Raw genomic sequence first — 13,171 nt, 5'->3', positions numbered from 1 at the left:
GTCTCCTATGACCATGTGAAGGTGACAACCTTGTCATACCAGGCCCTTCGGTTCTGCACCTACCTCTGTGACCAGGTCTCTGGTTCCCTTTGCCTCCATCTACAACATCCTTCCCAGTCACATCTAAGGACTGACCTACTCCTCTCTTCACATGCTTGCCCCTTGGAAATCTCATTCAAGCCAAGTTTCAACTCTTACAGATGAGTCCTGAGTCACCATCTCCAAGCACAATCTTTTCTTCTAAGTCCCAGATCTGTATATCTGACAGTATGGAAATGGTAAAAGGTTTGAGTTCACTGACATTAACAGAATATAAAGAAGGCCGGCCCTGTGGCCGAGTGGTTAAGTTCGCACACTTGGCTTCAGCAGCCCAGGGTTTCGCCAGTTCCGATCCTGGGCATGGACATGGCAGGGCTCATCAGGCCATGCTGAGGCGGCATCCCACATGCCACAACTAGAAGGACCCACCACTAAAATATATAGCTATGTACTGGGGGGATTTGGGGAGAAAAAGCAGAAAGAAAAAAAAGAAAAGAAGAAGATTTGCAACAGTTGTTAGCTCAAATGCCAATCTTTTAAAAAAAAGAATATAAAAAGACAAGTATACCATGGATAAGAACAAATGTTCCAAAGACATATTGGATTAAGTACGTCCAAAATAAAAATCATTATCTCTTTGCTTTCACTAATCCTACTCTATCATAACTGCAGACCAATCTTGTTTTTCATCTCTTCCTCATTCCCCATATCTAGTTATTGTTAAGTCCTTCTGATTCACTTTACCAATATTCTTCCAAGCAGTTCCCTTCTGGCCATTCCCAGTGTCAAGCTATCTCAGGAGTCATTAGAACACGTATGATCTATTGACACGGTCTTACTGTCCTCTGGGCACCAGGCCATACCCACCTTCAGGGTTCTAATCCATCTCATGCCACTCTTGTGTAAATGCCCCTCTGATGATGTCACCTGCCTCCTGCACTGAACGGCAGCACTTCACTTGTAATTAAAAATGCCATACAATCTTCTAAACATATTTTCCATTCTTCTTTTAAACTCCAGCATAATAACACATATGTCTCCATGTCTATGAGCCTTTGCTTGGGCTGCTTTCACCTTTTTTTGTTGTTGTTGAGGAAGATTAGCCCTGAGCTAACTGCTGCCAATCCTCCTCTTTTTGCTGAGGAAGACTGGCCCTGAGCTAACATCCATGCCCATCTTCCTCTACTTTATATGTGGGACGCCTACCACAGCACAGCTTGTCCAGCCATGCCATGTCCATACCCGGGATCCGAACTGGCGAACCCCAGGCCGCCAAATCAGAACGTGTACACTTAACCGCTGCACCACTGGGACGGCCCCTACTTTCAGCTTTAACGAGCTCTGCACCCAGCTGTATCTTCGGGCCCAAGTGTAGCCAACCACTGGTGCCAAATCAAAATGGTACCTTCATCATGAAAACTTCATTTACCTGTTTAAAATGTGTGTTTGCACCATTTCAACTTGTATAGCATTTTTACCTGTACTTCACATAAGGCATGTAATTACTTTCTGTCTTATAGTTCTTGTTTGTAAGATCACATTGTCATCCCCCACAACAATAAGCACAATGTCCCATCATACTGGATTACCAAGAAATGTCTATAGAATGAAGAAAGCCATCCCACCCACCTGGCCGAAGGTAGAGGTCTGAGGAAGCGGCAGCAATCCGCTCCCGCTCCTTCTCCCGCTCCCGTTCACGTTCTCTTTCAGCACTTGCGGCGGCTACAAGGTGTGTTGAATGTCCTGTAAAACACATGAATCTGCAACTTAAAGACAAAATTATCAACCTGTCAGCTACAGCAAACCATTTTTAGATTTATCTTAAGCGACTGAAAATTTTTCAATAAGTTCCAAATTTGAGATGTAGGGAGTTTATTTTATTAAGAGTCTTGGATGACAACCAGAACATAACACAAGCTTTTAGGATATTTTAGAATATCTAGATAGATGGCATATAGGGAACTATCACTAAATATTACATGAAAAACAGCAGAGCAAAGAAGAACAAGTGCCCAGAATACCTTCAAAGGCTACGCTGTCAACACTTAAGCATGCTGCTCACATCAGAGAAGTGTGTCACTGTAAACTCTCACCTGGAGACACAGAAGCAGCGTTGTACGGCCTGGGCGGGAAAGCAATCTGTGTCCCAGGAATATAAGTGATTCTGTCCATGGGAGGAGTGCTTGTTCCCCCTGGGTGAGGCACTAAAATTGCTGGAGGCATATTGGTCAGGTCAATGATTCCTGCTCAAAAGACAAATACAATAAAAGTACATTAAATTTAAATGTTGCTCTAAAGATACAGAACCATACATGGCTCGCTATTTTATCTCTATAACCCAATGATACTTCGTATATAGTATAAATAAAAATGTTTAAGATCATTACTTTGTAAGACTGTCTTTAAATCTAGAGAAGGACAGGAAATACTCTGCCTCCTACCAGTAACCTAAACGCATGGATAGGTTAAAGAGAGACAGCAAACTGGTAAAACAATGATTTCAAATACCTAGTACACTGACTTGGTTTAGTTATTTCAGTGTTCACCAAAACACTCCATCTTGATACATTATTTTGTTTGCCTTCAAGGGCTAAAGGATATGGTTTTCTTTCCATCATTCATTCAACAAATAGTTATTGAGTATGTAGGAAACTCTGGGTACACATAATAAATTACATGAAATCTGAACTGCAAAAACACATACCCCTTGTTGCTGGGTATGGGAGACCCAACTGCTGCTCTCGTGGAGACAGTCCTCTGGCCACATCTGGGCGCAAGTTCACTTGCATCTGCTGTGAGGTAATGTAGTCATTTAGGATTGTCTGTCTTGTGTTCTCCATTGCATAAAGCTGATATTGACTTGGGTAACCTGGGGTTGGTGAAAGTTGTCTCTGAAACAGGTAGGCAGCAGCTGCTGATTGAGAGAATGAGAGAAAGGCACTGAGTTTAGTCTGGATGAAATTCATTTGCTAAACATCACCCACAGAAAGAGTAAGAAAAACCACCTGTTGAGCTAATTGCACACGCAATTTTTATTTAGCATTGGCGTGGGGGCGGTACAGGGATTAAGGTGGATTCATTCTACACCTTGATATGTCAGCAATTATGAATATCAACATTCTAATGTTAAATGTAATGGAAAAGGGAAAGGAGAAACTAGACAAAACATGAGTATTAACCTTTGTACCATTAGAACAGTAGCTAAAAAAATTTTCAAGTAGTTTCATTTTCAGTCTTTGCCATGTAACTTTATTATATTTTCACCTGAAGTCTCCAAGAGCTGTGTTTGAAAATAAAATTATTTTTGTAGTACTGATCATCCAATAGGACCAAATGGAAATATATGTGAAAACACTTTGTGACAAACAGTAACTTTCCTTTCCTGGGAGTGAAAAAGATTAGTCTATAAGCATTTAATTAGTGCATGTATTTAGAGCAGAGATTAGGAAACTTTTTCTGTAAAGAGCCAGATGGTAAATATTTTAGGCTTTGTGGACCATGTGGTCTCAGTCAACCCTACTCAACTCTGCCAGTGCGGCATGAAAGCAGCCATAGACAAAATATAGACAAATGGGCGTGGCTGTGTTCTAATAAAACTTTATTTACACAAACAGGCACTAACAAAATTTGGCCCCCAGGCTATAGTTTGGCAACCCTAGAGCATGACACAGGATGTTAGGAAGGGGTAGGTATAGTAAAAAGTACAAGATAAGGGCCAGCCCTGGTGGCCTAGTGGTTAAGTTCAGCACACGCTGCTTTGGAGGCCCAGGATCAGTACCTGGGAATGAGTCTACACCACTTGTCTGTTAGTGGCCATGCTGTGGCAGTGACTCACATACAAAAAGAGGAAGATTGGCAGTGGATGATAGTTCAGGGCAAATCTTCCTCAGCAAAAAAAAAAGTAGAAGATGTCATCTCTCTCCTCAAAACATTTACAATCCAGCTCCAGCTCAAAAATGACAAGCAAATGAAAGTGCTAAGAAATGAAGGACTATGAGAAACACTAAATGAAAGTATAAACACCCAATTTTGTCTGAGAACTTGAGTGAACTATTTTATATATATATATATATATATATATATATGTTCTCCCTAAAAAAACAAATGATAAGTTTTCTGGAATGTTTGCTTCACCTTCATCTAGAACTCCCAGCCACGTAAGTCTGTCAGCTGACTCTGTGGGAACTTCTGCATCAGTTTTCGGAGACAGTCCCTGAAGAACTAGGTGTGGACTCCTCTGAAACTTAATGTCCTCAAACAATTTGATGGCACTGATAGAGCTTTCAGATAAAATATTTTCCACACATAACTTGCTACTATGAAATGTAAATAACCCTTAGAAATCTTGGCACACTGGTAATGAAAATCGCTTCCCTAAGGACCAAGGTGAAATACAAGTGTTCTGTGTCCCAATTTCAACTTGAAGGTTGTAATGAGCAAGCAGTTTATGATAAAGAGGGATGAGCAGAAAATACACATTTGAGTGAGGCTCAGCAGGCAAGAGGAGCAGGGAACAGGACCTGGGTGGAACTGGCACAGCAGGTGGGTCATGACAGCCCAGCAGCGACTCTCCACTGACCTGCTGACAGGACTCCTTTCCCTCTGCAGAGCAAGCTGCCCTGCACCCCTGGCAGGCAGCATCACTGTGCCCAGAACAGACTGCTCTCTCAAAAACCTGCACGCTCTGAACCTACCAGAATTATGTTTACCCACAGGAAGCGGTGTCTGTTCAAAAGTTCTTTCCAGCTATACTTGCTACTATAATTATGTAACTTCAGGGGCCGGCCCCGTGGCCGAATGGTTAAGTTCGCACGCTGCGCTTTGGTGGCCTGGGGTTTCATCCGTTCAGATCCCGGGCGTACAATGGCACTGCTGGTCAGGCCATGCTGAGGTGGTGTCCCACATAGCACAACCAGAGGCACTCACAACTAGAATAGACAACTATGTACTGGGGGGCTTTGGGGAGAAGGAAAAAAAAAAGATTGGCAACAGTTGTTAGCTCAGGTGCCAATCTTTAAAAAAAAAGAGAGAAGAATAATAATTACGTAACTTCATCAAATAATCTGTAAATCGATGAGAGAAAAATGAAAAGAGTGGTTTCTTTGGAAACAAAGTTGACTGTTTTGGAGACTCGATATAGAAGTTGAATCAGGTATGGGCCAGACAATTTTAAAAGACTGGGAAAAATCCAGAAGGATTCTGTATTTAGATTCCTTTGAAGTGATTTTAAATTCTAGCTTCACTTAAAAAACGAAATCTGGAAATGTGAGAATCATGTATATAAGAAAGACAATGGTAAGGCTTAATCAGTGGACCTTGGCCTTATATCGGAACACTGACAAATGAACGTCTATGTTGTACATTAAAACGTTTAAGGTATGCCTGTGTCATTTAAAAATAATTGTCACATTAACCCACTTTTTCAATCGGCTTAACCAAATGCCAAACACTAAGAGGGCTTTTCACATACCTCTTATTTTTAATTCTTTAAAGGGTGCTGGTAATATTTTGTTTCCTGATTTGGGGGCTGGTAACACATGGGTGTACAGTTTGTGAAAATTCACTGAGCTGTACACTAATGATATGTGCATATTGTACTTTAATAAATAGAAAGTTTAAAAAATCATACAGGTATATTATTTCTTTGCCATAAATTATCAATACACACTGTGCTTACCAGGATCCAGAGCCCTGTGAAACGGCATGGCTGGATCCAAATGTGTGGGAAGGTGGCTCCGATAAACCTCTCCTGCAGTGCTGCCCCTGTGATGGGGATCAAAAGGGCTGTGGCTGACTACAGGGTCCACCCCAGGTACTGGAGACTTTGCTGGTATGCTTTCCCTCTGGGTAGGGGTTAGTGTCGATTTTCTTTCATGATTGGTAGACTTGCTAGAAGAAATCGTAACTAGAAAAAAAAGAGCCAACACCACAAATTCTTAAGAAAACTTGCTTAGTATGATACTATTTATCCATTTCTCAATCACTCAAATACAGACTATATTCATATAATATTTTGATCTTGCCTTTCCACTAAAACTTTTAACATTCAATCTTGCAAAATATGCCAAAGTGAACAACTAGGAGAAGCTTTTGAGATTTGGAGATTACCAACTTTTGGATCATAGTGCCAGCATTTTACCACCTAATGTTAAGATTAATAATGAAGTTCAACACTCCTCTTTAAATCCATTATAAATGATTTTTTTCTGTATGACTTTAACATTCTAAATTCTTTTGATCCCACACGTACCGAATCTCACCTTCCTCTCTTTGAGCCTGCATTACTAAGCAGCCTCCTTACTGCCCATCGGTCATTAAGTTATACTATTTTTTCCTGCTCTGTACTTCCACAAAGACTTTCTCTTTACCTCACCAACATCGATCTCTTCCCTACTGCAGCCTCTTCTTTTCTAAACCATGTTATTCAGAAAGGTTAGATTATCCCACCAATGCCTATCATATCCAAATACTTATGGGCCATCAGGCTCAACTGTTGTAATAACGGTGGTAAACAACATATAACATAAAATTTACCATTTTAAAGGGTACAATTCAGGGGCATTAATACACTCCCAATGTTGTGCAACCATCACCACCATCTAATTATTAACAATTTTATAATATCAACTTTGCCATGATCATACAAATCTGACTGTCAAAACCACCATCACACTGGTTTGTTACATCCCCTTCCAAGCCCCGACCTGCTTAAATATGGCATGCCTTTTCCTTCTGCAGGGCAATTCTTCTTCAAGAGCCAAAAGGTTTTAATTCACCACTCTACTCAGAAGCAGGCACTTCCCTTTTCTCTTTCCTCTGTGCTACTCCTCTCCCACTGTCTAACACACTCTTCACCTTTACAGCTCTTGCTGTGTCCAGCCCAGGACCTTGCAGACACAAGCCCTCAATAAATATATACCGCAATGAAATTTAAAATGATAAGTGGATACATTTCTAAGGGCCTCAGATTGTTTCAGGGACAACATGGTAAAAATCAACGCTTCTTACCTTACTGATGTACCTGCCAGCAGCATAAACCCCAAGGAGGTGTGGGGTTCTGATGATAATGACAAGAGTAATAGTTCACATTTATTGAGTCCTTCAAAATACCAGGCACTATTTTTTTCTTTTAAAATCCCTTAAACATATTACCTCATTTTATCTTCACAACAATCCATTGAGGTATGGCTTACTATTACCTGACCATTTTAGGGATGAGGAAACTAAGGCAGAGAAAAGTTCAGTAACTTGCCCAAGCTCGTGTAATAAGAAAAACCTTAATTCAAGCCTAAGCAGTCTTGCTCCAGAGCCTAAACTTTCAACTACCACAACGGACTGCTGCTGAAGGACTGTCAAAACTGACTTCTAAAACCTTATAGAACTAGCTGAAAAAACACTCTGAAAATATTTATTCTAGAGCATTTCTGGACTCCATCATACTCTGCACTTGATTAAAATACTAGGTATTTTACCTATAATTATGCCTACAGGCATTCCTCAGAGGTACTGCGGGTTTAGTTCCAGACCACTGCAATAAAGCAAGTCACGAGAATGTTTTGGTTTCCCAATGCATAAAAAAGACTGTACTGTAGTTTACTAATTGTGCAATAGCATTATGTCTAAAAAAACAATGTATATACCTTAATTAAAAAATACTTTTTCCCTAAAAAATGCTAACCATCATCTGATCCTTCAGTGAGTCATAATCTTTTTGCTGGTGGAGGGTCTTGTAAAAAATACAGGGGTACCAGCCAGGTGGCACAGCAGTTAAGTTCACACGTTCCGCTTCTCGGCGGCCCGGGGTTCGCTGGTTCAGATCCTGGGTGTGGACATGGCATCGCTTGGAACGCCATGCTGTGGTAGGCGTCCCATATATAAAGTAGAGGAAGATGGGCGCGGATGTTAGCTCAGCGGCAGGCTTCCTCAGCAAAAAAAGAGGAGGACTAGCAGTAGTTAGCTCAGGGCTAATCTTCCTCAAAAAAAAAACAAAAACAAAAACAGTATCTGTGAAGTGCAATAAAGCGTAGCGCAATTAAACAAGGTATGCCTGTACTTTTAATACGGTAGCCTTCCACAGCCCTAGTATCAAGCACAACCTATAGATCTTGTGACAATCTAAAGCTAACACTTCAACATTTACTATTTGCTAGAGGTGAAAAAGCGCAATAAAAATGATCAGACAAGGATACAAGAGTAACATACCATCAGAAGTTCTGTTCATCATAGGTGAGCCTCTGGACATGGTGTTCTGATAACTCACAGGTGTCCGCCGTGCACTACTAGTGTCATCATAAATCCCTGGGCTCAGCTGTGCTTTGGGAGCTTCATGAAGTGTTGACCTAAGAACGGAGGGGCCAGAGCTTACCACCGATGTATGCCGGGGACGCACTGGCTCGCCTGCTTTCACATCCTCATATTTTCCCCGTTCTACCACTTTTATGTTCTCTGGCACGATTTCCAGTGGAGGCATTCCACGGGGCAGTTTGCTAGGCCCCGTAATTAAGGATTTGACATTGTGTTTGATAGCAGATTGACCTGAGTTGCTGTCAAACTTTATTGGTGTACCCTAAAGGGAAAGAAACAAACATTACAGCAGCCGAAGGCATCCAAATATTTTTCTATCTCAGGTCTATGTTTGGCTCATGGCAACTATAGTTCGCCGTGGTAGTCTTATTGTCTGTGTGGATGCCTCAATCACAAGCCCACCAATCCTGAGTTGCATACTCTCCCACATTATATACTTCACACTAAGGACACAAGAAAAACTAATGATAAAGCATATATAAAACTTTCACGTTTACTTCCAATAGGTCTCACAGCATAAGAACTACCAACAATTATTAAGTCTCACTTTTTAAAATGCTCCATAAATATCACAGCCTAAAGTGGAATGGCTGACAAAAAGAACTACAGTCTAGTTACCTGGGAGATGGAACCCTCAATTATCGGCCTCGTGCTCTGGACCACTTCTGGAGTTTTTCGGCTTTCCTGAGTTAAAATATCTTGCCGTGGAATCTCATGAATGGAACGCCCCATTTCCTTGATGGTGGTAATGCCATCATATGGTTTTCCTTTGGTAATTGCACCTTCAAATGCTCGTATAGGAGGACTCTCCCTTTTAATCTGTTTGGGATATTTAAGGCCATCTTCAAAGCTTTCAGTTGTTGCTCTTGGTGTGCCTTCAAAAGAGAATTCAAGGAACATACTTATTAAGAGAATTCTGATGATTGCATAACAATGGCACTGAACTATACACTTAAAAATTGTTAAAATGGTAAATTTTGTTACATATATTCTACTGCAATTTAAAAAATTAATGCCTTGCCATCTTGCAGTGTCTACTCAATTCTCTGTTTAGAACAGATCCGTAAATAAATATTCATCAGTTATTTCTTCTTTAGGGTTAAGATTTAATACATCATTTATCACCATCACAGAATGATTTTTACATAATGAAGATGTCTCTATCTTCAAAGATTAGGCAACTATCATCTTCAAATAAACTATGTAGCGCAGAGACAGAACAGTTATAATCAAGACTTAAATGTCTTGTTCAAAAGGGAAAATATCTTGAAAAGCAGGTTTCATGCACTGCAAATTAATGTCAAACGACTTTGCCAGTGAGACAGTCATGAATAAAACCAAAATGAACAAAACTTTTACCCTGCATTATGGAACCAGACAGCACAGTCCTTTCTTTGAGGTCAGAATGAGGGCTCCCCCTGGGTAATGCTCGGCATATCAGCCCTTTCAAACAAGAAAGCAATTCAAGTATTAAACATAATGTGTATGTCAATTCACATGTACTTCACACTGTCGCTAAGAGTAATTTTTTTGATGAAGAAGATTAGCCCTGAGCTAACATCTGCTGCCAATCCTCCTCTTTTTGCTGAGGAATATTGGTCCTGAGCTAACATTTGTGCCCATCTTCCTCCACTTTATATGTGGGATGCCTGCCACAGCATAGCTTACTAAGTCGTACATGGGTCTGCACCTGGGATCCAAACCAGTGAATCCTGCGCTGCCAAAGCAGAACGTGCAAAGTTAATCACTGTACCACCAGGGTGGCCCCAAAGAGTATATATTTTTGATAAAAGCTCTGTAGAGAAAAGGATATTTTAAATTATGAACTACTCAGAAGGAAATCACGGAAAAAATAAAAGTTGGGAGTACCCAACATGACATCACTCATTCCTTTTTAAACTTTTTCCTAAATAGAAAATGGCCAAAGAAGACACCCATTATAGGTCAAAAAGAAAAGAGAGCCACTTTCAAAGCTCAATCTAAATCCCAATGCTTCTTTACCAAGGTAAGAGAGAATACAGAGGGACTGGAAATCACTGTTTAGCTTCAAAATATATCTGTGAGAAAGGGAAAACATGAAAGACGGAGACCTCAAAAATAGACAAAATATATTAAATGGGACACGCAAATCAAAATGAAAGAGTCGTAACTACCTCTTTAGAAATTTCACGTCATACTGCTAATAAATCTGAATCAACAATTGGAAATAACACCACACACATTTACCCTAAAGTGAAGTGACACTTTTTTTTTAATACAGGGAAAATCCAGCTCTTAGAAAATTACATAGGACTTCTAAGATTGAGGAGTCCTACCCTGTTTTTAGTATTTCATCTAGATTAAAATTAAACAGTTGAGGCAAGTTAAGATTTAAATAAAATGAGTCATAACAAAATAAAACTGTTATTTACTGAGTGCATGATCAGAACAAAGTTGGATACTTGTCACTAATCCTCACACAAAGGAAGGTATACTCTTTAATTTACAGAGGAATAAACAGGCACAGACAAATGCAAAGGAAAGGATGCAGGTGGGATTAATCTACATGTCTTTGCTCTACCTATTACATCACTTTGTCTGTTTCACAGTAAAAACAAAGTTCTCAGAAAGAATTTTACATTTTTAAACTCACTTAAACAAGAAAAATCGACAAATTATATGAGCTTCTAAGAGTTACCTACAATATGATCAATTATGTTTAATTTTTACTTCTCTCCACTGTCGTGTACCACATGACTTATACATAGATATGAATGTAAACTTAAACCTACATTAACGTTTTATATTAATATATTAATTATATATATTTTATGTATTATATATTAATAATACACTGATACATTCTGTTTATATGTTTCATTTAGATATAAATTTCATGTAGAAACAACAGAGACTGAACATAACCTAATTCAACAATGCAAATTTACTATACAAAATTAAATGTATCTAAATAATGTTGTGGAAACATCTTACCTTCCAACGGTGCTGACACAGGAGACTCCCTCATTGACAACCCTTGCTTTATATTTCCTTCCACTGATTCATAGCTTCTTTTTAGACTGATTTCATGAGCTGTTCTTGGACTCCTCGTCCCTTCTCGGGCATTCTTAATATCTACAGAATAAAGAAACAAAAATTGCTCAGAGCCCAAAGCCTGTTGTACAATAAATAAGTTATCTTAATTTCAAAGTCTATCTTATAAAAATAATAATATAAAAAGTAGTCTTAACCTATAATAAACATCTGTGTAGATATTTATAAAAATGTTTTCATGCATTCAAACATATTTATTGAGTGTCAGGCATAAGCTGGGCTTGCAGATAAGGTTGACAAATTAAGTCCCTCCGCTCATGAAACTTGCTCAATAGAGACAGATACAGATAAATTAATAGGCAATTACTACAGAGTGCAATAAGTACTATGAAAAAAGAAGTAAAATGTGCTATGAGAATGCTAAAAGGGAAACCTAACAAAGCTTCAGGTAAGGCTATTTATAAGAAGTAATGTTTAAGCTGAGAACTGACGGATAAACAGAGATGCTTAAGTCAAAGGTAAAGGGAGGAAGGGGCGGTACAGGCCAAGGGAACAGTGAGCACAAAGACCACAAGGCAAGACAAAGTTTGGCACAGTAAAAGAATTTGAGCTCAATAAATGGCCAATGTGTAGAGTGGAGCAGAGAGGAAGACTGTAGCGGGTAGTAAATGCAAGGGGGCTAAGGGAAAAGTGGGAAGGGAACATTCTGAAGAGACAAACTGGAAGCAGATCACAGAGGGGTAATTAAACCAAGGTAAGGGGCTTACAATGATCTTAAAAGCAACTGAGAGTCAAGCAGGAAGTGACATGATGTACAGTTTTGAATATGGGTTAAGACTGAAAGCAGGAAGATGAGTTAGGCAGAGAGACAAGTTATCCAGGTGAAAGACGATGGTGGCAGTGAGGAATACAAAGAAACAGATGGATTTCAGAGACTTTAATAAAGAGAATAGAAACTTAGGGACTGACTGATTAGATGTGGAAAGAGAAGGAAGAATCAAGGATGACATCTAGATTTCTGGCTTAGGCAATGTGCATTAATTACTTCCCCCAGAAACAAAATGTAAATCAATATACTCCAGAAACATTAAAACAAGAAAGGAAGAAGGAAATAAAGATACATGTATTTTGCATAAGACATTGTGTGATCACATACTTCATTTCTATGTATTTGAAGAGAAAGATAAAAGCATGATCACTGACTATTCAGATCACAAAAACAGTTGCAAATGAGAACTCAAATTCAGTCCATTACTTGGCTTTTACCGCATAACTAAGTCATTTTTATAAAATAATATTACTAGGAAAACATAACTTCACAATACATCTAAAGAAAATGTTTACATACATACAGACATTAAAATAGCTATATTTAAGGAGAATTTAAATTCAATATTCTTTCCAGGATTATCAGACTATTATCTACTCCCTAATTCTTAACTCACAAAATAGGAATCTGTTTAAAATAAAATTGATTCTATTAATCCATTGGAAAACTATTAGAAATAATAAACAACTACAGCAAAGTTGCAGGGTACAAAAATCAGTTGCATTTCTATACTCTAATAATGAACTAACAGAAAGAAAACTCAATAATACAATCCCATTTACAGTCACAACAAAAAGAATAAAATATCTATGAATAAATTTAACCAAGGAGGTGAAAGACCTATACAATGAAAACTATAAGATATTATTGAAAGAAATCAATGATGACATAAAGAAATGGAAAGATATTTCATGCACATGGATTGGAAGAATAAACATACTTAAAATGTCCATACTACCTAAAGCA

General features: G+C 38.9%; 1 protein-coding gene across 43 annotated transcripts in view; it reads right to left on the bottom strand.

Annotated features, from left to right (window-relative positions):
- The window catches only part of NCOR1 (nuclear receptor corepressor 1), a 160,704-nt gene that overhangs the window by 21,600 nt on the left and 125,933 nt on the right, over positions 1–13,171 (bottom strand). For 28 of the 43 annotated variants that reach the window (XM_070228231.1, XM_070228233.1, XM_023653564.2 and 25 more), the window contains 8 exons: positions 11,317–11,457; positions 9,703–9,786; positions 8,962–9,218; positions 8,242–8,605; positions 5,717–5,944; positions 2,744–2,953; positions 2,133–2,282; positions 1,669–1,782 (listed from right to left, as the gene is read on the bottom strand). In XM_070228231.1, the coding sequence (XP_070084332.1) occupies positions 1,669–1,782; positions 2,133–2,282; positions 2,744–2,953; positions 5,717–5,944; positions 8,242–8,605; positions 8,962–9,218; positions 9,703–9,786; positions 11,317–11,457 (1,548 nt within the window). The remainder of the gene's footprint in view (positions 1–1,668; positions 1,783–2,132; positions 2,283–2,743; positions 2,954–5,716; positions 5,945–8,241; positions 8,606–8,961; positions 9,219–9,702; positions 9,787–11,316; positions 11,458–13,171) is intronic. The other 15 variants (XM_023653567.2, XM_070228230.1, XM_070228234.1 and 12 more) reach the window with 1 other exon arrangement.

This window comes from Equus caballus, chromosome 11 (assembly GCF_041296265.1).
Source record: "Equus caballus isolate H_3958 breed thoroughbred chromosome 11, TB-T2T, whole genome shotgun sequence".
Classification (NCBI taxonomy): domain Eukaryota; kingdom Metazoa; phylum Chordata; class Mammalia; order Perissodactyla; family Equidae; genus Equus; species Equus caballus.
The sequence above is the reverse complement of the archived record's forward strand: the minus strand, read 5'-3'. Positions and strand labels throughout refer to the sequence as shown.